This window comes from Synchiropus splendidus, chromosome 2, assembly GCF_027744825.2.
Source record: "Synchiropus splendidus isolate RoL2022-P1 chromosome 2, RoL_Sspl_1.0, whole genome shotgun sequence".
In the NCBI taxonomy this organism is placed as follows: domain Eukaryota; kingdom Metazoa; phylum Chordata; class Actinopteri; order Syngnathiformes; family Callionymidae; genus Synchiropus; species Synchiropus splendidus.
Genome location: NC_071335.1, coordinates 15,064,032 through 15,087,330, shown reverse-complemented (window position 1 = coordinate 15,087,330; position 23,299 = coordinate 15,064,032). Strand labels below are relative to the sequence as shown.

The 23,299-nt window shown below is 43.6% G+C and overlaps 2 protein-coding genes across 4 annotated transcripts; both read right to left on the bottom strand.

Annotated features, from left to right (window-relative positions):
- Positions 1-51: 51 nt before the first annotated feature.
- On the bottom strand, positions 52-2,910 carry LOC128754662 (ependymin-like). The gene is made up of 6 exons (XM_053857458.1): positions 2,813-2,910; positions 2,262-2,296; positions 1,340-1,474; positions 1,091-1,274; positions 472-559; positions 52-248 (listed from the first exon to the last, which is right to left on the bottom strand). Exons 1-6 carry the CDS (start codon positions 2,886-2,888, stop codon positions 98-100), a joined length of 669 nt encoding a protein of 222 aa, XP_053713433.1. The 5' UTR covers positions 2,889-2,910; the 3' UTR covers positions 52-97.
- A 610-nt stretch (positions 2,911-3,520) lies between these two features.
- Positions 3,521-23,299, bottom strand: LOC128753899 (patatin-like phospholipase domain-containing protein 6). Of its 3 annotated transcripts, none has more exons than XM_053856077.1 (35): positions 23,131-23,299; positions 21,532-21,579; positions 21,093-21,180; positions 20,946-21,028; positions 20,777-20,871; positions 20,566-20,706; positions 20,091-20,250; positions 19,919-19,999; positions 19,580-19,708; positions 19,426-19,506; positions 19,194-19,317; positions 19,037-19,111; positions 17,974-18,074; positions 17,469-17,648; positions 16,546-16,623; positions 16,256-16,461; positions 16,045-16,176; positions 15,828-15,951; positions 15,300-15,413; positions 15,153-15,228; positions 14,884-15,033; positions 14,737-14,800; positions 14,373-14,541; positions 13,602-13,784; positions 13,421-13,539; positions 12,983-13,139; positions 12,785-12,901; positions 12,612-12,681; positions 10,684-10,800; positions 6,129-6,277; positions 5,895-6,047; positions 5,702-5,818; positions 5,528-5,615; positions 5,284-5,423; positions 3,521-5,008 (listed from the first exon to the last, which is right to left on the bottom strand). In XM_053856077.1, the coding sequence occupies exons 1-35, from the start codon at positions 23,176-23,178 to the stop codon at positions 4,940-4,942; spliced, it is 4,026 nt and encodes a 1,341-aa protein (XP_053712052.1). In that variant the 5' UTR covers positions 23,179-23,299; the 3' UTR covers positions 3,521-4,939. The 3 variants fall into 3 exon arrangements, with proteins under 3 accessions (XP_053712052.1, XP_053712053.1, XP_053712051.1); XM_053856078.1 differs by having other exon boundaries at positions 19,037-19,108; XM_053856076.1 differs by lacking the exon at positions 10,684-10,800 and adding an exon at positions 8,965-9,081 and having other exon boundaries at positions 3,522-5,008.

Here is a 23,299-nt window from a genome sequence, read left to right as displayed (position 1 = left end):
ATCATGAAAAAGGCCCTTTTTAAATGAAAAAGACAAGTGGTTGAAGCCATCGTGACTTTATTCTGAATCATCTGGGGCCAACATGGATGCTCTCCTGTCACTTCATGCCCTTGGCCTCTCGGACCAGAGACTTCAGAGCGGTCAGCATGGTCTCAGGGGCGTCCGACTCCTCCAGCTTGGCTTTGCGGCAGAAGAATGGAGGGATAAAAACCCCAGGGTCCACGGTGCCAAGCACCCAGTTGAAGGTGCTGTAACATGAAGACAGTGAGGAGTTAGAAGACAAAGAGGTGGACACATCAGCTCAGCCCTGGTGTCCAGTCCATCACAGAGGCAGACAACTTCCTGCATCAAACCTGGGCTGTGGGAGGAAAGCAGAGTGTCCTACAGTCAAGACGTCCAAAGATAGAGCCCAATCCAAACATAGGGTTTCCTCCTGGACTTCTTATGTCAACTCATCCACATGAGACCCACCTGATCATATTCCATCCCTCCTCAGGGGTGTAGATGGAGTAAGTCAGTGGGATGCAGCCAACCTCTGTGAAGACAAACGTGTATCGGGCTGGAGAGAAGAAGAAGGGTGACAGCATTAGTTACAATTCTTTCACTCTCCGACCCGTCTGACAACAGTATTTTACTCTCAAAAGAGACAGAGACTCAACGTTTATTTGACATACTTGAGGTTCTCTGAGCAGCCACCATCTTCCACTGTAGTGAGGTCACTGATCTCTGAATGAGGTGAATTTATTTTTTAAACACACCGTCCTGTACAGAGATGTGATGCCATCTATTCATCACAAGAAGGTCTGCTGAGCTGCAGTAGAGGCAGGGAACCTCTGAGGTTGTGAATTATTGAACTGCATTGCTGTCTTTCTTTTATACGTCTAATGAATGGGGTTTCATTCCCCTTCGCCTCTCAGCCCTGAAGTAGAGATCAGGAGATGGACCTGACTGTGTTTTCAGTTCCAAGGTACATGTCAGACTCTGTAAGTTTTTCAAATTAAATTATTTGCAGTTGCCTTTAAAGTTCTTATTATGGTCCGTAAATATGCGTCGAGGTCGACTTGAAAGATGAAGACATATTGGCTCTCACCGTTGCCTGGCAGCGTGCCAAACCAGTTGTTGACCAGCACTCCCATGCCGAAGCTGGAGGAGGAGCCCATGACCACCTGACCCAACAACTGAGCGTCCTCAGGGACACGCATGGGTTGGAAGGTTGCGTTCAGCGGCTTCATCCTGCAGGAGAACGTCCTCCAGTTGATTTCATACATGATTTTCTGAAAAGGAACCATTCCACAATGTAACAGGGGACTCGGACTTGGACTTGGGAGGCGTGTCTCACCTTGCCAAAGAGCAGCACACGGTCAATGGGCGAGGTTACATTTCCTGTCAGGCTCATCATTGTCATATGCACCCTCTGACTGAAAGCATCGTAGGACATGGTTCCCGTCGACCCCATGAGTCCATCATCAGACATCTGAAGAGAGGCAGATGTTTATTTCAAGCCCACGTCAAACAACTTGGTCTGAAGGACCAAAAAGCGGCAGAGAGAAGTCCATTGCTTGTCGTCTTCAGAAGGTCTCTGATCATGCAACTCTCAGTCATTCCTCCTCGCTATTGTTCATCTTCTCTGGCAAATTTCCACCACACCATCTTGTACCTCAACTCTCAGCTTTGCCGGGAAGCATCTTCACTTGCTCCTCTCTGTCTTCACAGACCTGTGGCGGAATGTAGCCCTGGTATCACCATGGATGGTGAGGTTCCTTGAGAACCTTGAGTCTCCTCACTTCCTGCTGAGATCTCACCGGGATGGGCCGTGGTCTTGTGATGCTTTCCAAGTGGGCAACTCTCTCCTCTGCTCTCTCCTGTTGTTGACTTTTCACTTCACTGTCACCATCTTTGACTCCACTATCATACCTTCTCTGTTCTCCATGATGAGCCTGCTTATGTCTGACTCCCCCTCAGGACTCCCCATGATCTCATCTGACAGGCCTCCCTCCAGTCCTGGTCAGTCTCCACCACTTGTGGAGTCGTTGCACTTGGTGTCTTCTCCTTTGACATGCCCACGATCACCCACAGTTTTCTCTGTTGTTTCCCCTCCCAGAGTCTTCAGCAGCCTCTTCTTTACTTAACTGAACTTTTCTTTTTAGTGATATACCGTCGTGGTAGTTCAGGAGGTGAAAGATGTCATGAGTGACCGGGTCAAGAATGGAAGTCTGGAGATCAGAAATATCAGAGTGTAGTTTGAGTTCAGGCAGACTCACCGTCGTGAAGCCTCCATGCAGCAGAGGGGGAGACACTGTGGACAAGAAGAAGTCAGAGTCAGCTTGTGGTTGAAGCATATGTCTGTTGTTCTCACGTGTTCATAAGGAATCCAGCTTTAGATCAAAATATTCTGAGACAAAAATGGAATAAAAAAGCCTAATGTTAATCGGATTAATGGAAAATACTCAGATTAACTTCTGATATAACAAGAGACAAACTGAATTTTTTTTTTCCTGAAACATTGTTTTAAATAAGACAGAAATATCTATTTTACTGACAAGCAAGTATTTAAATACATATTTTGAATCCAAAAGTCGCACTATTTTCAAACATTAAATGTAACTGTCAAACAAATATGCCAGACAAAAGAAAATAAGAGATAATGAATGGCTTAAAACAAGTGGCAGAAATAGAATTGTAAAATGATTTTATATATATATGACATATATTTTAAATCTGCAAATGTTAAGAACGCACAGTAAAATGGCAACCGGAATAACAGAAAACATAATGAGCAAATTAATATTTTAGCGTCACTGAGGCGACTCACCACAGGGTTTGGGGGCCTGAGCAGCACAGACGGCCACCAACAGGGCCAGCAAAGACAACACGCCGGTGGTCTTCATCCTGAGGCGCTGGGAGAGGAGTCTGGTCTGGTGCGCTGAGACGCTGCAGCTGATATAGCTGGCTACACATGGAGCTTTCTCACAGCTGATCCAATATTGAATGTAACCAAGACAGATAAGAGCGTTGCACTGTGGCATGGAGCTACAAACTATTTCAGTTCCTGTCACACACTTCAATGTTGTTCAGACGATGTCAACTTTGTGGGGGCTATCCAATAGACCCCGCTGTGGCGGAGGAGCTGAAAAGGGCTGAGAACGCATGCAGTTAATTCTCAAAATGGTTGTTAGAACTTAAGGTTTATACAGTGCATGAGCAACTACAAATATTGTCCCATACTTCACTCATCCTCACTGTAATGGTGAGCTTTGGTGCTGTTTGCAAAAAGATAAGAGTGACTTGGGAAAATGATCAGCTGGACTTCCTGACACCTTTCAGATACTTCACCAACAGAGGCGACGCAACTACAGAGGGGAGGAAACCAGAGTGCCTGGAGGAAACAGCACATGGGCGAGATCCCAAGAGCAGGCAGTCTTCAATTTACAATTGAAAGCGCCACCTACTGAGCTCTGAAAATGAGGACCAAGTCACTCAATATTCTCTGATGCTACTTAAAAAAAACAGGCCACACTTGTCTGATAAGATGAACATATTTATTCTCACTCATCCATTTCTGTTCACTTCATCTTGGCATTTACAAATAAAATTCAAGTAGTTCATCAATAAAAAGGAATCCCTCAACTATTCGGTGAGAACAAAAGCTTAAGTTAAATGCTGAGCACAGTAGTTCGCACGGATGAAAAATGAAAACAGCTGAGCAAGTGGTCCGATCAAATTGTGCACCTCATTTATGAATATATATATTCGAAGCACATCAGCAGCTAAACACATGGCGTGTGCACGTGATTTTGCGTGGGTTCGAGCACAGCGTGTCCGTATTGATGTTCAGAATTCATCCAGATTTCTGTGAACAACTAAGAGAAGCTTGAACTTCTGGTGACAGTGCAGATTCCTCCACTGCAGCGTTCCTCAATCGACAGATGAAGTTTTTTGTTTAAAGCACATGACAGATAAAAGTGCATAAATAAATAAAACATTCAAACCTCCTGTTTAAATTGACCGCATTTATACACACTGGACTCCCAAGTTAGTCTCCGCGGAGCATGTATCATAAATATTAAATAAAACTTCCTATGTTATCAGTGCATCCATTCACACCTCACTCACACTTGCTAGTCCAGCCTCTTTTCTATCCCACGTCTCATCCATCCTCAACCTTTGGCGACCGGTCGCCAGCATTGCAACACTACAACCATTTCTTTTCTCAGATCCATTTTCCTCACATGCCCAGATCTACTCTATTTCAAAACAGACTTCTTCTTTTAAACCAGACGCCTTGTTTTTGCACCCATCTCAATCTAAACTAGATGAAGGTCAACAACCCCAAAACAATTGTGTCAGGCCATTTCCCCCCGTCCTCCCAAGCATCTTCTTTCCTGGTGAACTGGCCACAAAATGATGTACGTCAGGTCCATCACTGATGATGTCCTGAATCCACTCAGTATATACTGGCAACAGCACTGCGTCCTGCAGGTGGACACCTCAGATTCAAACCTCTGCAATACTGACTGGTGATTTACATGGGATTAAAAGCAACACGTCTGTTTACCTGTGTTAATGGAAACTCAAGCGCATCACCTGCAAAAAAAAAACTAAAACACCTCAACTCAGTCTAGTCTGGTTTCTTCTTCTTCAATCATTCATTCCAAAACTTTCCTTTCATAGTTCTGCTTCACTTTCTCAACCTTCATCCAGGCAAAAAGGCACGACACAAACACACTGGCTCATCCCTGCACACGTGGCGTCTAAGACTCAGTACAGCTGCCTTCTACTGCTCTCCAGAAATGCTTGTTCCGGCCCCCTTTTTCTACCCAAAACGATCCCGCATCAGTTGTGAGACCGGTGACACTCCTCCCTGATGGTGTCACACTTAGGTGAGAGAGGATTGTGGTGGTGGTGGTGGAGGGTGTTTTGACTTCATCTCAGTTTTCGCTCAGCAGTCGGAGACTTCAGACGTGTCGCTGGTGAGAATCCTCCGCCGCCGCACGCCTCTAGCATCAGTCTGGCAAGAGAAGAACAGAGAGTTGTGCTGGGTAAAAAATGTCGTCATTTAACAAGAACAACCATAAACAGACACTGTGATCACACACACAAACTTGAACCGCTATATTTGCAGAGACATTTTATTGACTTTCATATTTTCATCAGCCTTGCGCACACTCAAATGTTCTGTTTTTAATGCAGTACACGCACACCTTGGGCATAGTTCTCAATACAATACAATACACAGAGAGGGTTAAAAACGTTTGCATCAGTTTGAATGGAGTAAGAACTTACATCGACAGACTCTCCATTTGGGCCCCAATCCACAGGATCATCGACCTCCTCCTCCACCTCCTCTCCTTCCTCGCCTTCCTCCTCTCTCACCGTGTCCATCCCGTCTTCCTCATACTCCGTCTGATAGTCGGACTCCTCCGCTGAAGGGGAGCAATTGGAAAAATTCATGAGCTCACATGGAACAGGGCAGAGGATTTGCTACAGTGTTGACAAACATGATGAGAACAAGGGAGCAAGCGATCACCTTCAGCGGAGACGTAACTTTGCACCGGCTCTATCCTGGACACGATCTCGGCGAGGTCAGTGAAATCGGCTGCGGGACAAGTGCAGGTCTGAGAGAGAGGGAGAGAGTGGGAGTCATAGCCGGGCCTTGTTATTGGTGGGAATAACTGTTTAGACAGTGTGTCCGCCCTCTCACATCAGTCCTCTTGCTGTCATTGTAGTCGGCACAACGGTGGTCCTTCAGTATGTTTGAGATGATGTCACCCTGAGCCCACGCAGTGAACAGCAGCTTGCCGTGCTCGAAGCCCACGTCCTGGTGTGGGACCAAAACAAACAACCACTTCATCATGCTGACGGGTCTCACGCAGAAACACCGTCGAGGAGCTCACATGAATCTCATCAAATTTGCCGAAGTCCATGGTCTTGAAGCAGTCGATGGGGGGTCTGATGTACTCGCAGTAAGCGCTCTTCTTCACCATCTCCAGCTGCCGCACGCACGACACGTAAGCCAGCCGCGACTGGATCTCTGCCATGTCTGGCACCTGCACCGGAACAACCATCACAACCGGGACTCGCACTCCACTGGCAGATCGACATTTCAACACATGCTTCGCAAGGCTCACTTTCACTTTTTCTGCCCAGGGATTGAGCCGTTTCCACAGCAACCACCAGCCAGAGAGACTGTCGCCGTAGTTGCAGAGGTCCGTCTCGTCCTGACTCCCCACATCGATGGCGATCACGGTCTTGGCACCCATGTTTCTGGCAATATCAGCTGCGAGGGCCAGTTATTCACAGTCATACAAATGAGCACGACAAAGGGAAGGAAGGATAACCATCCTGAAGCCTGCACAGACCCACACCAGACGCCTGTCTGACGCAGCCACTTCACTGATCCAGGAAGGTAGGCGGGTCATCACAGTTGTCTTGGGTGTCGGGTCTGTGGAGACTTTGCAGCAACCGAACCATTGATCTACTTGAGTGACATACTTTGACAATTTGGGTTTTCTTTGCCGGCCTGGTCTTCTGAGGACAAAACCTGTGGTGTCAACGTTCACCCGGGATGGTGCCAGGACCAGCTATGACATGTAACATCTCACCTTCCCATCCAACTCATCTTACTTCAGCCCTCTGCTCTTGCTTATGACTAACAATTTCTACAATGACTGATCCAATCTACATATATCTTTTTTTCCACAGAAAGTTCCTGGACATTCCCTCTTGACCAGCTACATGTGGCAGCCTTCACCTCACACTGGCCAGACGCCTCCTTCCACTTCTTGTCCGCTCATGGACACGATGGCTTTTTTGAGTCGCAAACTTCAAGGTGACACCAGTGCGTTTCTTCCTTCTCCTCACAATCATTTGCTTTGCAGGTGACGCCCTTGTTATTGAAATGTAACTTAGCTCACCCTGTTTTTTATCAACTAATCTCCAATGCAATTATTACTATTGTTATTACACTGCTATTACAGTTACTGCTTAACTGCTTAAGCCAGAGGTGGGCAGTTAAATTTGCTGAAGGGCCACATTATAAACTGTGACTGTTGTGAGGGGCCATCAAGCATAAGTAAAGGTGGCAATGACTGCGGAATGTGACAGGAAAAAATCTTAAGTTTCGGGTCCCCAAAGGTTCAATGAAAGCAAGGATATTTAGAAGTGTAAATATGACTTGAACTTTAGCTGAAATCATTATCAATCATCAAAGATGAAAGGCAATTTATTTCAAAATATATTTAGAATTTTCTTTCGACAAATTTAGAGGAAAATACATAAAATGACCAACGAAAAGGACACAAAAATTTAGTCACGAATGTGTCGTATTGACTGTAGAACTAGTACTGGCTAAAACGGAAATAGGATTAAAAAGAATGACAAGTTAAATGGTTTTAGTCTGACTTCATGAGGGCCGCAAAAACACAGGCAAAGGGCTACATATGGTCCCTGGGCCGCACTTTGCTCAGGTCTGGCTTAAGCGGACTTGCACAGTTGGCGATTTATTAATGAAAAAAATAATTCAGTCAAATTGTATAACTAACACCTCCCAACATAGATAGAACACAGGCTCTAATGGTGAGACTTCTTCATCTTCCAGCGTAATGATTCTGAAGGACACAAAGCTTCCATGACGAACACCCTGGTTACACTAGTGCAAGGACACCAAACTCAATCTACAAGCAGGGACGAGTCGAAACATGACGTGGTATGAGATGGTTTTTGGAGGCTAATTTTCACATAGAGCATCACTGTGGTGAGCACATTGTTCGCCTCATAACACATAAGACACCAGGATTCATCTCCTCCAGGCAGAAACACGCACAGAGTTGGAACATATCTCTGGGTCAGAAAGGTTCTTCTGAGCCCCATGAAAGGAGACGACAGGCTTGGCCCCTTGGACTCAGGTTTGAACAGCCACCAGGACAAACGTTTTAAAACTGCAGAGGGACCTGACTTCCTGCTTCATAGCTTCGGTATCATAACAGTGGTTACCCTGTATAAGCGTAATAACACGCAAATGTAGCATTCACTAGAGCTGCATCCTTCAGTAAGCTAACTTGAGCTATACTGGTTCACACACGCAGCAGTCTGCAGCATGTTTATGAGCTGTCGTATCCTGTGTACGCCTTTGTACCACGGGAGCAGATCTGTACGGTACTCCAGCCTCATCCTTCCCCATCTGTCACAAGCAGTTACCACATCTCGGGATTAATACTGGGATTAATTAGCACGGCGGTATGAGGGACTCGGGAGGATGAAGCAAGTGACACCGTCAGGTTGGAACAGTCAGAAAACCTAAGAAGCAGAGAAGGGAAGTCTCTGCACCAGCTGCCATCCAATAGAGACATGTCACACCAATCCGTCTTGTTCCACCTGAAGATCAATGTTTGGGCCAAAAACAATCATATTTCACAAATCTAGACGTTTGTGAAATATGACAGTTCATTCAATAACACCGACATCGGAAGATGTTTATAACTGCAAACCCAATACTGAATTCAAACGTTGAAATTCATCAGTACTAGTGACAGTCTGCAGATAAAAACACTGCAGCTCCAGAGGTTCGTCCAGCTTCTGGCTGAAATGAGATGTTTTGTTGTTTTTTTTTCCAATGAGTCAAGTCAAACAATTTTTCCATGCTCATTTCAGCATCGAAGCCAACACCAACATGAAGCAAACTCACTGATCAGTTGTTAAAACATCCGGCTGGTCGTCATCACTGAATTCACTCACTGGTGCGGATCGTTCCAATTGGAAGCCTCAATCTGGCAGCAGCCTTATGCTATTTCGGGATCAGCACCAATGACGTCAGCCATGAGACCCAGAACACACGTGTAGACTCATACTCACCAGGCCTACCGTCACTAATAGCTTCACCTAGCGCCTGAAACAGTGTAGTCTACATCCTTCCTCCTGAAGTGCTACGTGTTGTGGACATGGAGGCAGGGCACCAGCTCTACTTGCCTGGGAGGTTGTTGATGTAGCCCCCATCCATGAGCAAGTTGCCATCTTTGGGGTCACAGAGAGGCGGCAGGTACCCAGAGAGGGTCATGCTTGCTCGCACGTAACGCCACAGAGAGCCTGGCACGCCGCGGACGGAAGGAGGGAGGAGGATCACAACTCAATGGCTGCCATTACGTTCAAATACTGGATCACAGATAACAACCCTGACAGCGTAGGTGCTGCAGATGCCTGTGTGTGTGTGTGAGACACTATAAACCTAATCTCCTGAGACACTGTTGTATTTGTGACTGAAGGGTGGAAAGGAGGAACAACCATCACACACTATTATTGATCTCCAAACTCTGCTCAACAACAGTTCATTTCAATGTGATCATACGAGTCAATGGATGCATTTGCTATATAAGTAGGATCAGAAGTCGATTAGGAAGAAGCTGTTGTTGTGAGAAGTTTGAAGACCTTTGACCATGATCATGGCAGGGAGCAACCAGACTGTCCCAGTGTGAGCAGCGGGCAGGAGCAGGCTGGAGGTGGCATGGGTTGGAAGGATAAGGAGCACCACAGAGAAGAGCGAAGGTGCAACTGTGCCTGCAAACTTTTCCGATTTATCCACTCAACTTTTCTTTTGTTTTTCCTTCAAATGAATATTGTAATGGCAACAGTAGATTCCAGAACATTTTAGACAAGAGTGCACATGCGGTTTAGATACACACAGCAGAGATACTGAAGCGCAAAAACTGACATGGGTATAAATAAAGCAAGACAAGCCAGGAGAAGGGTCACGGTTCTGCTGCAGATGATCATGACAGACATGAAACAGAACCTCCTCATGCAAATCTAAAGTGAAGTCCACAGGACAAATCCTGTGAGGTGAGTCATGAGCGTGAATAGAAGGAGGGGCCCCGACTTCTGACGCGCCTGGCCCTGTGAGTTGTTGCTTCCTGTTGTGCCTGGTTGCCTTTGTTGGAGTCAGTGACTATCACCTGCTTCAGGGATCCACTTTCATTTACCAAAACCTGAGCACAAGGTGGCGCCCCTTTGTGCCTTCACTAGTTTTTTTGGCCGTCAGTTGATGTTAAAATAGCAGTGTCTACATGGGAACTTCATTCTCCACCATCTGAATGAATGTATTCCGATCGGTGATCAAATGTTCCCTGTTGTCATTATTACAAACTATATTTTGTTTCATGAATTTATCTCACTTTATTCTGATATTAACATTCACCTGGTTGGTTTTGTTGGTGGGGCTTTGGCTGCCTAAATCTGTGACTTTATTTGGCCTATAAGGTTCAGGTCAAATCGCCATGACAATGAGAGACAATTCATTTAATACTGAAGTATCACTTAATACAAAGTAAGATTGTAGTGGGAGGAGTAAGATTAGTAGCTGCACTCTACATGCGTACGATACAGTATTTGAGGGTGCGGGCAGGATTTAAGTGACTAGACAACACATACGAGGATAAAAGAGATAGAAAGTTGAAGTACAGGAGAAACTTCACTTCATCAGTGCTGTATCTGCCGCCTCGACAAGCCTGCAGTCATGCATGTCTTTGTTTAGTTTGTCTTCAGACATGCATGATGGGTTCACTCTTTTAACCTAACAGGCACATCATTTGGTCTCTCCTTCCAAACCATGGGCTCCCGATTTTCCATCTGGTCAGGGTGGGGTAAGTTAGGAGGAAGGGTGGGTTTTGGTACGCGGCATTTTTCAGATCTGACCTGGGACATTGTTAACATAGCAACCATCCACAAGCAAGTGGCCATCCTTGGGGTCGCACAAGGGAGGTAAATATGGGGTGTAGGAGGCACTGGCTCTAACATAGCGCCAGACACAACCTGTCAGGAGAGCGAGATGGAGAAGGAGGGTCACATCAAACACGAGCCTGATGGCACATCTCATATGGACGAACCAGAGAGAGACAGAGAGAGAGAGAGGAGCTGGAGAGTGAAAGGTGAAGAGGACAGAGAGGGAAATGCCACACAGAAGACGCTCCTATGACCAAATCAATACAAAATACTAACTTAAATTTCACCAGTGTGAAAACGTGATCCACGTTTTGATCCTTAGCATGAAGTCAACAGCTAAGTAGTACACAAACTAAAACTGCAAGAGACATAGAAAACATTCAACCAATTAGTTTAACTACTTGAAAAACAAAAATGACATGCTACTCAATTACTGTGTTACTTTATTAATGAGATTAAAACAAGCAAGGAGAGAAACTATTTTATCTGTCGATTTATGTGATGTCATTAGTCGATCATCTTCAAAATTCTATACGTTTGTGTGGAAGAAGAAAGAAAGAATTAAGATATGAGATGATGATGAGCAGGAGAGGAACTGACAAGATGAATTGTTCTGGAATCTACATGTTGCCATGGAGACAGGACAGGTTAAGTGTATCAGAGCTAATGCTAGGTTAGGTTTTTTTTTTTTTCCTCCTGGGAAAGGGAGAGGTTTATGGCACAGTTTGGGAAGTCAAAACAATAGAAGAACCTGAATCGATTTAGGTGACACAGGGACGGAATAGGAAATCAAAATGTGAACAAGAACAAAGAGGAAAGTCCAATAAGAATGTAATAGGAAGAATGTTAAATGAAGTACTCTGACAGCAGCATTAGCGATCAATGGGAGTGAAAATGATCAAGCAGTTAAAACACATGCCAGGATGCAAATATTAGCATTCAGTGCTGCTCTGCACCAGTCTGAACCCGTCAAACCACAAATGTGTTGGTCAGACATCAGTGTTATGGCTCTAGTTAGCAACACTTACTATAATCTTCTTAAAAGTGCAATCTATCGATGCATGCAGTAAATATAAACAAGCTCTGAAATCTAGATTTTTCATGCACAAAATCTCATTCACAAACATCTGCATCAGCACAATGAAGAATTAGTCAGGAATTTAGGGTTTTAAAGACACTGACAAATTGAATAAGCTAACGATAATCATTAAAAAAAAAAAACAGTATTTTCCGGACTATAGAGCACACTGGAATATTAGCTGCGACTAGGAAATTTACGATTGAAAAGATATTTTTGATAAACCGCGCCGCTCTTTAGACGGTAAAAGCTAGGGATGCTCCAAGAGACAGGGAGAGCACTCAGGGGAAGCAGCTGTCTTCAACCTCTTTCATGAAAGTTCCCACTCTGGACGTTTGCAAAAGTTTCAGATTCAGGTGACCAAAGAATGCTGCATCTGACACACACAAAACAGCTGCGGATTCGGTCGATTCATGTCTAAAAACGACACCTGAGAAATCTGGCTCGGTGAAATGAGTATTTCTTGGGCAATATGCTTAGCGTTCCGAATGTCACGCTCAGACCGCGAATGTTGGCGAGTGACCGCTTGTTCCTTCAGTTTCACCTTCATGAGCACAGAAAACTCTCTGTGCTCCGTCAAGTGCCAATGTTTTAATGTTATTTTATTCGTGCCGTTTTAATGCCTTTTAATGTGCATTTGCTGCAGGATAAAACTTTACATGAGTGGAAAAAAAACTGTCATGTCAAGTTGCCAAGCGGGCAGGGTTCTGACTGCAAGAAAAAAGTAGCAGCTTATAGTCCGTAAAATACGGTATATCTAAAATTCTAACAAGATGAAATCCAAAATATGTAATAATACTAACTATAACAATAATAAACGTACCATCCTGATGGACACGCATGGCTGAAGCTGTGATGTCAGTCGTGACATTAAAGTATGGGAGCCATAAATCCTGGAGACATGAAAAAACACATGATACATGATGATGAAGCATTAATGTTCCACGATTATGGTAAACAGGAGAAGATGTTCCTCTACTTCAGCGTGTGTCTCACCTCAGCCTGCTTGTCCTCAAACACCTTGTAGATGCTGGTGTTGAAAGCAGAGCCAGAAAACATGGAGGTGATCGGGTAGGTCAGATCCAGGACCTTTTTAAAAATGGAGTTCATGGCCTATGAAGCAGAAAGTTAATTTATTGACATCATTCTACAAACATATAAGAAAGAAAATCCAACAGATAAATTCAGATTTACCTTGGACCATTCTCGAGCTCTTTGTTTGGTTCGTACAGCACTTCTCTCGTCAGCGTACAGAGCACCGATGAAGGAGCCAATGGAGGTGCCGCCCACGATGTCTATAGGTATCCCGGCTTCCTCCATGGCCTTGATCACGCCCACGTGGGAGCAGCCTCTGTGGAACAAACATTCACTTGCTGAACTCATTTCATTTTGATTTATACATTTTTCATGTCAAACACAGCATTTTATGACAAATGTCACAAAAAATACAAAATATAACATCACCACCTTTTGCTGAAGTTTGATGGAACAAATTTACTACAACTGTAATAACATAGTCATGAACTAGTCATGAAGGAAATTAATGGCATTTCAACAAACATAACCACCCAAGTAAAGCATGAAATGAAACAAGCATGTGTTTGCTCGTGCTTGTGGTTCTTCTCCGCTCACCTTGCTCCCCCTCCTCCCAGTACAAGGGCGATGCTGTTCCCAGTCAGGACTCGTGCCAGTCGTGAGAAATCACTGTGTCTGTCAGCAGTTTTCTCAAACACCTTCTCGTACATCTCTCGCTGCATGGAAAACCGCCTGTGATTTAATGCACGAAAAAGACTGTAGCAATTATCCTCTTTACCAGTTTAGGTGGGCTGCGTCTGGAGAAGACCCTGCGAGGACACTTGAGGTGTAAATGTCCTGAGCACCAACTCCTCATGTTGAGCCACTCGACTGTCCGAGAGGGACCGGGACCATCTTCTTTGTGGAGAAGCACCAGCTGCTTCAGAGCTCGGACAGCTGTGTTTTCTAACATCTGCTCCAACTGGAAGGAATGGCAGAGGAAATAACAACAACAACAATAATAATTCCACAAATGTTGCCGCATATATATATATATATATATATATATATATATATATATATATATATATATATATATATATATATATATATATATATATATATATATATATATATATATATATATATATATATATATATATATATATATATATATAAATAAATAAAACACATTAAAAATGTAATATTTAAGCATTTAATCACTGATCCACTGATCCCACTGATGCACAAGACACGTGGCAGCTAGGATGATAACAACTACAACAAACATGGAGGAATCCCTGAACAAAAGCAAACAAAAGCATCTGTTTGCTTTTGTTCAGGGAGGTTTTTCACTACACAATGGCCAGGGTTTCCACTACTCTGAATGTACTTGAAATTCTTATAAGATTGAAATTCGTATACAAATATTTTCAAGAAATTAACAGAGCTATAGTTTAAATAAGGTTACCGGTATATATAGTTGATAGATAGCGCAAACGAAAAATAAATAAAAACAAGTTACAAGCGTGAAAAAAAGAGAATGGCGGTAACACAGTCGCACACTAACCTCTCCCAGGGTGGGTTCCTGCTCGCCAAGGCCCACGATCAGGATACAGTCCGCCTGGCGGATGCAGCGTTGTGTCCATGGGGTCATGCTGTTGTCGGTTTGATACAAGACGATCCTGTTGATATCTTCCTGTTGGGCCAGCCAGCCGGACAGTCTGTACTCATGGATACTGTTGAATGTGGTAGCATAAAGGCGTACAAGGTCAGTAACTGGCAAACTGGCGCCAACAGACCATAACATTTAAGGTTAATATTTAAAATGGATGAGTAAGTGAAATGAAGACAGTGTTAAGCATTTTCCTCTGACAGAGGAAACGTTCTGATCGGACGAGAAAGGAATGATGGCAGGTTAATGTGAAACCAACCTGTCCAGAGCAGACGCCCCAAGTCTTTCTCGGATGATGTCACTAGTTAACAAAAGCGTAGGGCCTGCAGGAGGAGAGAGGTGAGAGGTGGCTTATTTAAAAGCCAGCTAAGCTCCTTAAGCAGCCACCTGAAGCTTGGGGACCTACCAATGGCACTGAGAGCATGGCTGAGCTCCAGGTTGAAAGCATTGATGGGCACATCATCACACACTGGCAGCACGGCCACAGTGGAGAGGTTGCTGGCAGGATTAGTGATATCTGGACTGGTGGTCATGCTGGGCAGACTCAGGGCTGAACCTTCAAGATAACAATTGTGTGGGAAATCTGCAGTTTGACACATCTCCATTTGTGTTATGAGCCAGAGTTATTTCAACTTTACTTCATTTATAAACTTAAATGGTATAAGAACACAGTACCTGAGAATGGGCCGCGACCCTGCTGAAGATTGCCCAGAATTTTCTGGCCCAACAGATGAATCAGCCGCGTCACAACCTAAACAACAAACAGAGCTGTAGACCTACAGTACAAAGATGTTCACCAAAATAAATAGGTGGTGTCGGGACCTGTGGATAACGTCTCTTGATGTTGTTGAGCGTTCCCTCTGGCAGCTTCACAAGCTCAGTGTCTCTCACAGCATGGACAGTTGTGGCTCGGGGCTGCTTAGTTAAGGCCTCCACCTGACGTAGGAGACATTGTCATTCAACAATTGCTCTACTAACCAAAGCAAACCCTGTAAGAAAGTGTCAACTTTAACAACATGACAAACTTCCGAGCCACCTTTTAAACACTGTATCCAGAAGATTCGAAGTTTGCTCTTTGACAACAAGACAAAAAACTACGTTTTTTTCAGTAATTACAAAAAAGGAAGGAGAATATTGCAGAAAACGGATTGCAGAACTTTGGTTGTTCCCTTATTGATGCAAAATGACCGACCTCTCTATAGTTTTCCCATTCTGTTTGTATTCGTCCAACAACATGTGTATAAAAGAAATGGTTAATGGAAATGTTCTTTTTTCTTTGTCTAAAATGGCTATTATAACTCTCACAATGAACGTGCATTCTCATCTCATGAGCTTCTGGTAGAAACTCACCACTCCAATAAGATCTCCTCTTCCATATTCCCCAACAAGTTCTTTCTTCCCATTTGCCTTGCGGATAACTGAACGCAGACGCCCGTTCAAAACAATGTAGGTGCAGTCGGACTTGTCATCCTGTCTGTAATAAAACATGCAGAAAACATCTTACAGAGCTCTGACTGCCAAAATAAGGAGACAAATTTGGCTTGTTTGACCTCGAAAAGTCTCGTACCTGTAGAGGGATCGACCCGCCTCAACAGCCATCCAGTCAATCGCAAAGTCCATCTGTCGCACGAAAGGAGACATTCGGATGGCAACGGTGTGCGCCGCACTGAGGACAACATTGGGCTGCTCCCTCATGATCCTATAGGAGGGAGGACAGGACAACATGAAATATTCAAAGGTCCACTGCAACATGTTCCAACATTCGACCAACTACTCACTCGTAGAAGTCAGATTTGGAGATTTTGAGATAAGTGCAGTCCCGCATGGCCTTGATGGTGAATATGAGCGGCTCCCCGGTGAGAACAGCCAGCTGACCCACCATCTCCCCAGGGTGGGTGACAAACAAGCACACCGCCTCCTGCTTGTTGATCATCCGCTGGTAAACATGTAGGCAGCCAGACAGGACGAAGTGCAGACTCACGTCCTGAAATAAACACAGTCTCAGGAAATGTCTCTAGCTGTACTAAAGTGGACTGTTATTGGCGGTATGCTATTAGCGAGTGAATACCTGGTCTCCCTGCCGGGCTAAGACAGCTCCAGCTTTGGCATGATGCAGCGTCACTCGTCCATTCAACAATGAAGGGTCCTGGATCGTAGAATAAAAACAAATTCTAGTCTCGTCTAAATAAATGGTGGCTGCACATAATGCCAGTACAATTATTTACAACAACTAAGCCTATGACAGAGTCCCTCGAGGAAGTGTCATGTGATATTGTGCAAGGAAATAACAGGCATCAGAGAAGTATGTGACCACTGGTTTGTGAGCGAATGCTTCAGTATTGTGTTGGCGTCGTACGCTCGCCATCTGGCACGTTGCCACACCAGATGTGGCAGCACGGTGCTGCAACTTTCACTTGAGGATTGCGCACGATGGTGCACTATGGGAACAACAAACCAGCTTTGTGTTTGTGCTCATGTGAGTGAGACTCAAGTATGACACTCTTCAATAGCAGCAATGCACTGCGTCACCAGCCCCTTCGTAGCCACTGCACTAGTTTGGTGACGACTGAACGGGAGAAAGGTTCAAAACAGGCCATTTTGAAATGTGCACGTTTCCTCTTTATTTCACCTCTTTTCTCGTCTGGGGTGTCAAGGATCAAGTGAGATCATCTATTATCTGGCGGCCTGTTCTGGCTCCACCGTCATGTTGATAGCAAAGTAAAACATGACTTTTAGTCTGCATATAATGCTCCGCTCTTTGGTGAGGTGTGATCTCTCTGTGACAGACAGATTCAAGGTGAGACTAGAGATTAAGTCAGGGATCAGCTCTCAGCCCCTTCCTGCTTGCTGTTGTTTTGGAAGTTAGGGAGGAATTTCTATGAACTATGATGTTGGCAGAAGACATAGTGATCTATATTCCCTGTAACCTCCCCAGTCCTTCTGCCTCTTGGTTCCACTGAGCTCAAGCAACAACCGAGTGAACACGCTTACCTCGATTCTCATCAGCTTGAGAATCTCCTTCTGAGCTTCCTCAAACAAAGACGCATTGTATCGACTGGTAACAGGTGTGAAGATGTTGTCAGCTCCCGGTTCTCGTTCTGGATACAGGTAAATCCCTGATGGGACGTCTTCCACCATCACTCTCCTCTCGCGCTGGTCCTGGGACACAGACTGAAAACGACAGAATGGAACTTTAGTCACCATTAACGCTGTAATTCAATCAATCTAATGATAATGAATTTCAAATGTTTTATGTGCTTTTCTATTATTTTATTATCTGAATCAACTCAAAATGATTGATCAATAAGAAGAAGAATATTATATATAGTTATAGGGCTAAAAAATGCCTTAAAATAAATTATTTTCTCCTCATTTTGTTGAAATGCATCTTCATTTTTTGGAAAGGGGTTGATATTTTAAAATGGAAGTTGACACATTGCAATTTCAGCCAATTTTAATCAATGACTAGGCGACACAGCGACCACAGCGTACTGACCCGAGAGAAGGAAGGAGGCGTGTTGCCCTCTTCTGCCGAGACAGAGATGCGTCCTCTTTCATAAGCCATGTCAAAGTCTGTTCTCAGACTCTTCTGGATACCTGCAAAAACCATCATCAATTCTAATTTCTTTAGTAGCCCACGTCCTTTTCAAGATACACTGCACATGAACAGCAAAATTCCATTTTGCATCATTTGACTGTAAGATTTATGAGAGGCCATGTCAGCTATAGTCATAATGGACGGGTGAGATTCAATATTACATTTACAGTCACGAGTGGACATGGACCAGCAGAGGAGAGGAGAAAAGATAAACATAAAACGCAGTGCTTTCATTGGAGACAGATAAACTCTTTGTCAGTCTTGTAGTTGGCACATTTAATTAATCTCTTTATTTATTTACAGTTTATTAATCTTTAGTAAAGGCTTCATTTGTGGCCTCTTGATGTTTGAGATGAGATGATTTTATGATCATCTCCTGTGTTTCTTTACTATGTCAACATGGCACCGTGGTAAGGTTTGTTGTCACCATGGCAGATGGTGAGGTCAGGTGCAGACTGTTGGTCTATTGCTGCCATAACTGGTTTGTTCTCTGCTGGCAATATCGCCTGTCCAGCTTTCATATGTGGTTGAAATGATTGAGTTTTTATGTTTGTATTTGGTGAAGCGTTATTTTTAGCTCCATCCTCAATCCTCGCACCAAAAGTCAGTTGTATCCCAAAAAACGCGTCAAATGGATTGTCAATGCTGCGTGCACCCTTGAGTTTAACTACAAACATAATACTATTAAACAAAAGGAAGACGAATACACTCATGAAACACCTGAAAAAAGATGTAGTTTGCTAGAGACTAAAAACCATCAGTATCTATCAAAACTCTCACAGTCAAGACAATGTTCAAACTACTAGTTTTAGTAGGAACTTAAGCAGCTTAAGAGTGAAAATGTGTGAAATACGATTTGGAAAATGAGTAAATGTGAGGTTTACTGTCTACTGAAAACTCAAAATTCACATTTATAAGTTAATATTTTCACAAATTATTATATTAAATGAAATAATCTTACCAGCAATGTCCACAGGCATGGAGATGGTCCTGCTCAGAGTTGGACCTGATGATCCATCCTTGCCTTGTTCAGCTTCTTTTTACAAGAGACCAACAACAGAGGTATGAAACAGATGCACAACAATCACACCTGAATGTTCTATGGTCACAAGCTTCACCTTTGACAGCAGCTTCCCTTTGCTCCTCTGGTACTGTCAGACTGCCAAAACGCTTGCCATGGCGGATTGGACTAGTCCGAGTTGGGTGTGGAGAAGGAGGTGGTAGACGGGATGGCTGCATTTCCTGGACGTTGGTAGATTTATTTGAGAGAAACAACATAAATACAAGAAACTGGGGCGCATTTCCTCAACAGATGCCAGACCACATTAGCATGATGTGTGATGAGCTTACATGGCTGAAGAGTTCATTGGTCAGCCCCAGGTAGTTGTGCAGGGCCAGAACAGTCACTCGTTGCAGGCGAACCATAATAATCTGCACATGAGGGGGTTGGATCATGTGACACACAGAAAAACAACAAGTCTAACCAGTGCTGAAATGAACACACCTGCACCACTCGAACCAGGCTCTCCGGGTACTTCTCAAATATAGAGAGAAAAGCCTCCACAGGTAAGCGGACAACAGTGGAGACCTCAGCTGCCCGGGCCGACACAGTTCTGTAAGGCTTCTGATGACCCTGAGGAACAGAGAAAAGGATTGTGGAATACAATCAAAGTTACTTATTTGGCATTACTGCAGTCCAGTTTATGGGATGAGGCAGAGCTATTCACGAGTCTTAGACATTCAGCGTCATAATGCGAGAGCTTGATTCAGGAAGATTTAGGAGGAAGGCAGCTCTGCACTAACTTGATTCGCAACAGTGTGAAGTCAAAACACAAAAACACACCGTGATGACGTCCAGGATACTGAGAAGGCTGTGGACGCTGTCTCCTGGGAAAACTTCCTTCACCACACTTTCCTTTCCATCCTTAAACACCAGAACAAGTAAAACATGTCATGGAAATAACAAAGATCACAACTATAATATCGATGCTGTTGAGAGTTAGATGTCGGCGTACCAGTCCAGTAAGGCAGAGTTCAAGTTTTCCGTCTTGCACCACGTAGATGCTGCTGTCAGGTTGACCCGGCCTGAAGACGTACTCCCCCTGTTGGAACTGCAGAAACACCATGTGTTTGCACAGCTCCAGGAAGAGGGGCTTTTCGAAGTGACCCAGCACACTGCAAAAATAAAAACAGAAACTCTTTACCCCTGCTTTGGAGGGCAGTATGCAGCAGACTTTTTCCAGTTTAAAAAGGCAGTCTCCACTTGTTGTTAATGGTTGTCATAGCAATGCCTGGAAGCATGGTCTTCCTCCTCCCATTCCTTTACCACCAGATAGGATGTAAAGCAACACCAGTTTAGGTAAAGCCCGAATTCAGTTCTGAGAAAACCTGCAGCTCACTATGACATGCTATTGCACTAAGAGCTACACAGTAGAATTCAGACGTTCTTTGAGCACAACTACACAAGAATGAAAAATAAAGAGCCCCTACCGAACATTTTTGAGCATGTAGAGAACCTCAGAGGGAAGATGAGAGTTGGCCACATCGAACTCAGTGAGGTCCGCTTCAAGCACTGATGGCGGGGGCTCCTTCGCCTCCAGGACAGGAACCTCTTTATTAAAGCGCAGAAACCTAAAATAAATAAAGATGAAGTTCAGGGATCCCTTCCTTCCTGGGGAACTTTCATTTTCAGCTTGTTTACTTTTTGGCAATGTTGAGCATCTTCTGTTTCTTTTTCAGCCGGGATCGAGATGCAGAAGAAGATGTACCAACCAGAGAAGAGGTAGACTGTGAGACCTATGACAAAGAAAACAACATATTCATACAAAGCAGCTGATGGTGAGGTGATTCCGTGAGTCTCAATCACTTACTTTACGCATAATCTTTCGGCCATAAAACATGACTTTGTCCCTTTTGCGGAAGCGGTATTTTGGCGCCTCCTGAGCTTCCATATCTGGAGGGAAAGAAATCAGCATCAAGCTTTTCTCCGAAGGCAAGACAGCAAAGCAATGACTCACTGCGTAGTTTTATCCTCCGCAGGACAAAGAAGATGAGGATAGCGACAAGCACCATTACAATAGCAGCGCCGGTCACCATCCCCACCATCTGCAGGGAAAAATTAAAAAACAACATGAGTTCAATTTGAATTTGGTTCTATTAAACCACTTGGTTTAGATTGGTCTGAAGATGTGATACATCAGTGATCTAAAACTGGAAAATATACTGTACAGTGAGAGAGTAAAGTCAGTTGAGTCACACATGTGTATTGAAAGAGAGCTTCCCTTCCACATTAAACTCACTGTGGAGCGTAAATGGCAAGCTTTGACCACACTATTGCGATTGATAACTGGTGATGATTGATCAAAAATTATTCATGTAAATCGATGCAAATTATTTGATGTATCATGAAGCATCACAACCACCTAACATGCAAGCAAGTTTGGACGAGTCACTCACCATGCTGGTGTGAAGGTCTTCCTCCTCGATTATGTTATTAAATCCGTCCTACACAGACCCAGAGAACGACACTGTAATAAACATAGTGGAATACTTGGGCTGCCACTTCATATCAAACTACTCAGTGCGAGGCTAAGCCTGAACACTTCGATTCAACTGGAGTATGATGGAATGTGGCAAGATTGAATTTGCCCCAAAGGTAGGAATGTAGGATTTGGTTCCTTCTAGACTTCCTTATTTACCAGATTTCATTTCATTTGCAAATGTTTTCGTTAATGTTGCGGGTCTACTTAAACAGCCAAATTCAAAGCTAACACTAATGATAACAATAACAATAATAATTATTATTATTATTTATTTTAAACACAATTTTAAAAGCCACATCAGAAGGTCCTACGAAGGCCAGCTAATCCAATAAATCATGCTAAAAGAAATTTGACAGTACACTATTATATCCACTTACAATTTTCAAAAACAAAACAGCCTATGTTCTATTTGCTGCATTATATGTGTCTGAAGACACAGATTGGGTAGTTCTCAACTGGTCCAGCTTTAGGATCCAGCATCACCCCAAAACCACAAAGCTTCACACAACTAAAGCAAAATACTTGATTTAATGTAATATATTAAAAGGGGAAAGTGCATGTGGTTTAAACTCACTAAAGTATAATAGTGAATTGTGGTTCAATTAAATAAAAGAATATCTTTCACCCAGGAAAAAGTCATGTGACTCCGTACACATTGGAGCTAGAGAAGAGTCAAACAGCATTTAGTTAGATACTGTAGCTAAAGCACACAGCACATGGCAAGGTGAACAACAAGCAACCGAAGCTAAGATGGACATGCAAAGGATTAGCAACCAAAGCCCAGGAAAAGCAAAATCATCAAACATTGCAAGATATTTTGAACATTAAAAGAATAAAATATTTCACCGAGTTTGTCCGATAAGAAGGTGGAGAAAGATTTGAATGAGCTGTACGATGGTGGGACTGTTGAATATGTGTAGCAGATAATCATCGGAGCAAAGGTCAAGAGTCACCTCTTATCAGCGGTCTGTTAGACGTGAATGGATGTAAGATGAAAGTAATAGGCAGCTATTGGACAACGGTGATATAGTACAGACCAGGGCAAAGTGCGGCCCAGGGGCCATAAGTGGCCCTTCGCCTGTGTTTTTGCGGCCCTCATGAGGTCTGACTAAAACTATACAACTGATAAGTTGTCATTTTGTGTCCTGTGTCTGTTTTAGCCAGTACTGGTTCAACAGTCAATACGACACATTCATGACTACATTTTTGATTGTTCTTTTATATATATATATATATATATATATATATATATATAATCTTCCATGGTTGGTCCATAGTTTTATCATGATTTTATTCAAATAAAATAATTTTTATATAGTTAACGCCATATTTACACTTCTTAATATCCTTGCTTTTAAACTTTTATGGTTCATTTGGTCCATGTTACTTAAGATTTTTTTTTACATCACATTTCGCCGCCTTTCTTTTGGCATGATGGCCCCTCACAACAGTCAGTTTAGCAAATTAAACTGCCCACCTCTGACATAGTATATAGTATATAGTAAGAGGTCACCTCTGAGTTGTCTCCCTGGACCTCATGATCCGAGGTACTCTGTCCCATTGTAGCCCTGTGTCTTCATACGGAGGGTCCATCAACGGCCACTGTGAACAAAAACAACCACCTCAGTCACCCTGTATAGCTGAAGTTTACAGCTGATGACAGACCACGGTGTGCGCCACAG